Raw genomic sequence first — 6,466 nt, forward strand, 5'->3', positions numbered from 1 at the left:
ATTTCTTCGGTCTTTTGAAGAGCACACATGCCTGTAAGTAATTGACATCAGGTAGAAAAGAAGGTAATTGACCTCAGGTAGAAAAGAAAAGAACTGCATCTGATCCTTCCGTGACGGTTTGGGCCTGGGTTGGAAGACTTCCAAATTCATTATCAGCATCCCCAAACGTAGTTAAACAAAACAATGGCTTGATGTCTTTTGCCACAAAGACACTTCATTCCCATCTTCAATAGAGTCGATGGCTCGATCTAAAATGCTTTTAGACGTCACACTACAAAATAATCAAAGACCATACCTTTTTTTGTAAACAAATCATCATTCTTATAAAAATGAAAGCGTTATACACCATTCATTGTAAGCCTTTATGTACACTTAAGGCACTTTTCACCCATTCCAATTTTAGATAGTTTTTTTTAACTTTATACATCTTCGACCGATATATATGTAAAACTAAGTTAATGCCCGCGCGATGCGCGGCTTCATCCAAAACCATATTATTTCCTTTGAAATATAATACTTTGTACATACGCATACATTGGAAGAAAAAAAACAAAAAACAATTCAAATTTCGGAAAAAAAACTTCCTTGTAGACTACATTTGTTGTTTTACTCGTTACATTCTCATCTTTGTCTAGTATAAGCAACTTCACACCGCCTCTGCTTTTAACTCTTGATAACGCAACATAAAGCTGACCATGAGAGAAAACTGGATATTTCAAATACAATCCAACAGTCGATAGAGATTGTCCTTGACTTTTGCAAAACATACATTTATAGGGAATTGTCGTCGTTGAAACTTGATAGGAATTCTTTTATCCGACGGTGTTAAACTAATTCGTGGAATAAACGTTCTGGTCCCTATGTTTCCTCCGGATATAATATCCGCCTCTATAACATGTTTATAAAGTTTAGTAATCCGTAGTCTCGTACCGTTGCACAAACCATTTTGTTGATCGATATTACGATGCAACATTACAGGTACACCAACTTTAAGGACTAATCGATGATTAGGCAGACCAGAAATTTTTAAACCATTTAGAACATCGGGAGAATATGGTCTCGCATTTGCTTCATTCTTTCCTTGATCGGTTTGACAAATACTATCAGAACTCAGATACTCCACTTCATCGTCAGGAAACGAATCAAGCAATTTTTCATTTATTTCTTGAGCAACCTCGTTTGTTGGTGCCAGAATAGCTCTTTCAGCAAAATAATCTTTATCTTTGTACAGTTGAAGAAGTGAAGGATATACAAATTCGATCAGATCTGACATAGGATCCTCGGAACACTTGATTAACAAATCTTCAGGAATATCTATAACCACCTCACAATCATCACTGTCACCGATCTTTCCCTCGCCCAAGTCAAGCAACCAATCCGCAAAACCTTTAATCTCCTCTATATCAGATGCTTTCGCTCCTATAGTTAACCTCATGTTTTTGGTTAACGTAAGGACCTTGCAGCTACTCCAAATATACGATGACGTGATTGAAGCATTAACGATATCTCGCCTACTGCCATTTGGTACAACTGGAAGTATTTGTCTAAAGTCACCACCGAAGACCATAACTTTTCCACCAAATGTCATCTCACATTTGAAGATATCTTTCATTGTTCGGTCAAGTGCTTCAAACGCATGTTTATGATTCATCGGTGCTTCATCCCAAATGATCAATTTCGTTTTCTTCAGTAAATCAGCAACGTCATCATCGGGTTTAATAAAACACATTGAGGTTTCTATTAAATTTAGAGGTATATGAAACCTTGAATGTGAAGTACGCCCACCAGGTAACAACAGAGATGCGATTCCACTTGATGCAACATTTAGTACAATATCGCCTTTACATCTAATGGATGCAGATAATGTCTTCCAAAGAAACGTCTTACCAGTACCTCCGTAGCCATATACGAAGAACAAACCACCAGCATTACTATTAACTGCTTCAATTATCTCATCAAACACTAAACGCTGCTCATCGGTTAGGCTGCTTAAATTATTATCAAATTCAATGGCAGTAGCGCTTACATCGTACCTAAGCTCATCAGCAATTAAACGGTTGTCTGCTGAATATATTGATTCACTGTCGGGTTGAGGCATAGACGGAAACCGACTTAAACTTGAGTTGTTACGTAATAAATAACGCTCAATTTCCAACAACGTTAGGTTCCTTATTTGTTCTTCTGGAAGAGACAAACCTATTAAATTTATGTAAATAAATTATTAAAATTCTTGTAAATAAAAAATGAAATTAATTAAAACTAACGTGTAAAATATAACTAACAAAAATATTACATAACAATTTGCGTACCTTCGATCCTCAAAAGCTTTTGCCGATTGTATAAAATACCATCCGCAAGGTACTCCCATGTGTTTTCCCAAACATGTTCAGGCTTTGATAAGGTATTAGACGCCAACATTGTAGCAAACAGATTACGAAGATAGTAACCAGAACCTGTGTAGTACGCCTCTTTGATAGCTTCTATATACTCCTTGTCGTCGTCTAAAAGGCCTCTAGCGTAGCACGCATCTCTAAATGTTAGGAAGACTTGTCCATTTACACCTACTACCTTATTAAGAAGAATTCTTAAAAAGTATGCCTCGCCCATAGAAGGATTCACACAATGAATATGACCAATGGTTTTGCCTATTATGCGTTTATCCCATATCCTTTCATCCTTCTTCCAAACAAATTTAGTTGGGAACTCAACGTAAGTAAGGGTGCGCGCCAACGGATCTTTTTTCGTTCTTTTCCATCCACCCCAAAATCATCGTAGAAGAAACATAACGTTTTTCTAGAACACTATCAACTTCGTCATCAGGGCCGTATATAACGTTTTGTTTATCAGGTAGATGAAACGGAAGCCTGATTACAGATGGATAACGATAACGAACATCAAATGCAAATATGCGCCATGAAGCTTCGCACGGCGAGAGATATCTACAATCGTAATACTCTTTGATTTCATCTTTTCCACCTTCAAGCTGACTTTCATCACCATTTGGTACAAAACCAAATTCAGCCCTATCTGGTCCTTTGTTAATGTATTTAAACAAATACTTAATAGACGCAGCCTGGTTACACCATTCGACGTTAATGTGTGCTTGATAACGTCTCAATAGGGTTTTACTATACGGAACCACGCTTCTGTTATCAAGCTGAATACCAGATTTCTCAACAAAAACACCTGAATCGGCTCTTCTATATACCGGATAACCATTAGAATCTAGAGAAGTCTTATCACAGAACTTCTTAGGAAATTTCTTCGAACATTTACCGTCGACCATACACGGACAATTTGGTTTTGCAACACCACAAGGTCCGTGAATCATATACTCGCTGACAAGAGTATATAGATCTGGTTCTAAGTTTTTGTCAGGTATCTCGGCAGAAATGAAGTTGTCAACATGCTCAACCGAAGGAAGCTTACTTTCGTCTTGTAAGAACAGACAGATATGCGCATGCGGTAGCCCTCGTTTCTGAAACTCTATAGTATAGACAACTACAATAGGATAGTTAATATTAAAATACTTATTTTGAAGTTACGGTTTTGAACGTAGCATACCAAAAAATATTATAATAAAGTAACCGATTTATATGGATCCTTACCTGCCGATGCATTGCCGAATAAAGATATCTCTCGCAAGTCTTTCATGATTGCGTCAAGCTTAATTTTGAACAATCGGCATAAAATATCCGGCCTATCCTCGGGATTAATCTTCATGTCCTTTTGAAATCTTTTAATCTCCGGCCATTTAGGATTGCAAGTGATCGTAATGAAAAAATCAGGGTAGCCAAACCATTTGCAAATGGTCATCGCATCATAATAATTCTCCCTCATATAACGCGATCCACCGGTAAACGAAGACGGTAGTAGTACGCGTGTTCCAACATTTGACATATCTGGATTACCATTTTGTTGAAGGTTTTTAAGGTTATCATATGTCTCAGATCTCAGTTTTTTTTTGCTGCATATGTATGAATAGTAATCGTTCACTTTCAATCATCGTATATACGTCAACCAAGAACTGTTGCAAAAGTCTTCGGGCATTGAGAATCAAAGAGAAATGATTCACTCTATCTTGAACATGGTAAGCAAAATACTCTCTCATTGTACATTTTGACTCTTTCTTCTTCGTTGATGCCCTTCTTTCTCTATGAAGAATATCAATCCGGTAACCATCTTCACCAAAGGGGAAAAGCAATGGATACTGAAGCGCGAGATAAGAAGGATGAAGCTCACTAATACGTTGTAGACCATCTTTCTTTGACTCAACAACTACATCACGATTATCAAGAGCTTCCTCAATGTTTCCAACAATAAGCGCAGCAACTTCGGACGACGTCGGTAGGTTGTATGTACGACCATCTTTAGACCTATTTGCCTTAAGCCTTAATTTTAAGTCAACTTGAGGATTATCAACAAACCGATCTCGTACACGTCTATATGTTTTCACCAGCTCATTATTTGAATCTAAAATCACCTTAAGGTACTCTATCAGTTCAGTGTCAAGCATATCAGAAGTTGCGGAAGCTGGTTTGTTTGAGTTACTGCAAAGCAATTGTAAGAAAAAAGCAAAAGTATAACTAAAAGTTTATATAACATACAACCAAAAATAAATAAAAAAAATAATAAATAAATGGTTTCCAGAATACCTAAATACGGTTTTGCGATTACAGACTTCATTATCTGTGTCGTATATGTAAAGCTGCGCAAACTTTGGTTCACCACCTTCTTTAGGAAGAAGACTTCCCAGTGTATGATAATTCTCGCCACTAATTCGGTATACATACGGAGCATTTCCTCTATTGATTTTCGAATCAACTTTACCACCCATTGAAGTGAACGAAAACATAGAATTAAAACGACGAATATTCAGTAAGAAATGCTTGCTCCTTTCGTCTAAACTCTTAAAAAGACTTTGATATTCCAGACACGTCTCTTTAAAATTAGGAAGATGTACTTTTCCATAAGCACAACAAAGCATATAAGTTGTTCTTCCTGAGTAAATCTTTCCTTTTCCGGCCTCAACTTTCCACAACTTAGCAATACATATGTCACATACAACTACTTGATCACCATGATCCAAATAATCTATTATTGAGCATAAAAAATATATCATTTTGTGTTATTCGTTATGAAATTAATATAATGACGTTCTTCAAGTGGAACTTAAAGTAGTGAGTGTGTAAGGTACTTACTGTTAGAAAGTCCTTTGTATGGATCTTCAACTAATTGTTGAGGAATAATATGATCGTCAGAAGATAAATCAAGCATTGGAATAGGATATACGTTTCTACCCTGATTAGTAGAAAACCTTTGTTTACCTCTTTGTTTCCTATTTACACCTATATGTTGAAACCAACAAAAAAAAATATAGATGTCAAAATAAAAATAAAAAAAGAAATGTTAAAAACATAAATACATAACACCAACCTGAAGTAGATGCTTCAGACAGATTTGTTAAAGGTGTGGTTGAATCAAAACGTGGATCGAAGTTATTGATATAAGAGAATGAACGCATTGGTGTTACGATCAGGCATTCATTTGTATGGGATGCAGAAACATTGAATGACCGAGTAACGTCTTTTGAAATAGAAGATTGGTTACTCAAATTATTTCTCTTATTATCCAAACGTAGTTTCCTATATTTTCTTCGTTCAGCTGATTGTTGATGCTCAAGATCATTAATAGCAACTGAAAAAAAATATGGATATCCGTATAATATCAAATTACACAATAAAATTTGTATTTTTGTATAAAAAACCAAAGAGTTTACCATTTGTAATGTTACACAAATTATAAATGAAAAAACGTATGCATATGTAAAAAATTATAGAATGTACCGTTTGTAATATTAACCAATGGACTTCTTTCAGCTTCAACTACAACAAAAAAAGTATAAGTCACCGTATGAAACATGTTTATGTATTACATAATTTTTTATTTAAAAAAAACTCATAATCATAATAAATATAATTTAAATATGTAAGTAAATAACACCAACCTGATGTATATGCCTCGTACGGATTTGTTAAAGGTGTGGTTGGCAAGATACGTCGATCAATAGTATTGATATAAGATGATGAAGGAATTGGTGTTACAACACGGCAATCATTTGTATCGGATGAAAAAACATTGGATGATCGAATTACGTTTTCTGTTGTGTTTAACTTGTTGGTCACATTATGTCTCTTATTATCTTCATGTAGTTTCTTTAATCTTCTTCGTTCAGCTGATTTTTTATTCTCAACATCATTATAAGAAACTGAAAAAAATAGATATCCATAAATTATCAATTATACATTACCAAACGAATTCCTTTATAAAAAACAAATAATTTACCATTTGTAATGTTAAACAAATTTAAAATGAAAAATTATATTCATGGGTACAAAAATAAAAAATTTACCATTTGTTATATTAGTCAATGGACTTCTTCCAGCTTGAACTGCAACAAATAAAC

At 35.0% G+C, this 6,466-nt stretch overlaps 1 protein-coding gene across 1 annotated transcript; it reads right to left on the reverse strand.

Moving 5' to 3' along the window:
• Positions 1-646: 646 nt before the first annotated feature.
• On the reverse strand, positions 647-2,607 carry LOC110919219 (ATP-dependent DNA helicase PIF2-like). The gene is made up of 3 exons (XM_022163496.1): positions 2,310-2,607; positions 770-2,196; positions 647-706 (listed from the first exon to the last, which is right to left on the reverse strand). The coding sequence occupies exons 1-3, from the start codon at positions 2,605-2,607 to the stop codon at positions 647-649; spliced, it is 1,785 nt and encodes a 594-aa protein (XP_022019188.1).
• Positions 2,608-6,466: the final 3,859 nt, after the last annotated feature.

The sequence above is a fragment of the Helianthus annuus genome, chromosome 16 (genome assembly GCF_002127325.2).
Source record: "Helianthus annuus cultivar XRQ/B chromosome 16, HanXRQr2.0-SUNRISE, whole genome shotgun sequence".
NCBI lineage: Eukaryota > Viridiplantae > Streptophyta > Magnoliopsida > Asterales > Asteraceae > Helianthus > Helianthus annuus.

Excerpts from the sequence above, each read along its gene's own strand:
- LOC110919219 (XM_022163496.1), bottom strand. The coding sequence starts at position 2,607 with ATGGGCGAGGCATACTTTTTAAGAATTCTTCTTAATAAGGTAGTAGGT. Across the intron at positions 2,197-2,309 it reads AAAGCTTTTGAGGATCGAAG|GTTTGTCTCTTCCAGAAGAA; the intron begins GTACGCAAATTG and ends TAAATTTAATAG. Across the intron at positions 707-769 it reads GACGACAATTCCCTATAAAT|TTTTCTCTCATGGTCAGCTT; the intron begins GTATGTTTTGCA and ends TGAAATATCCAG.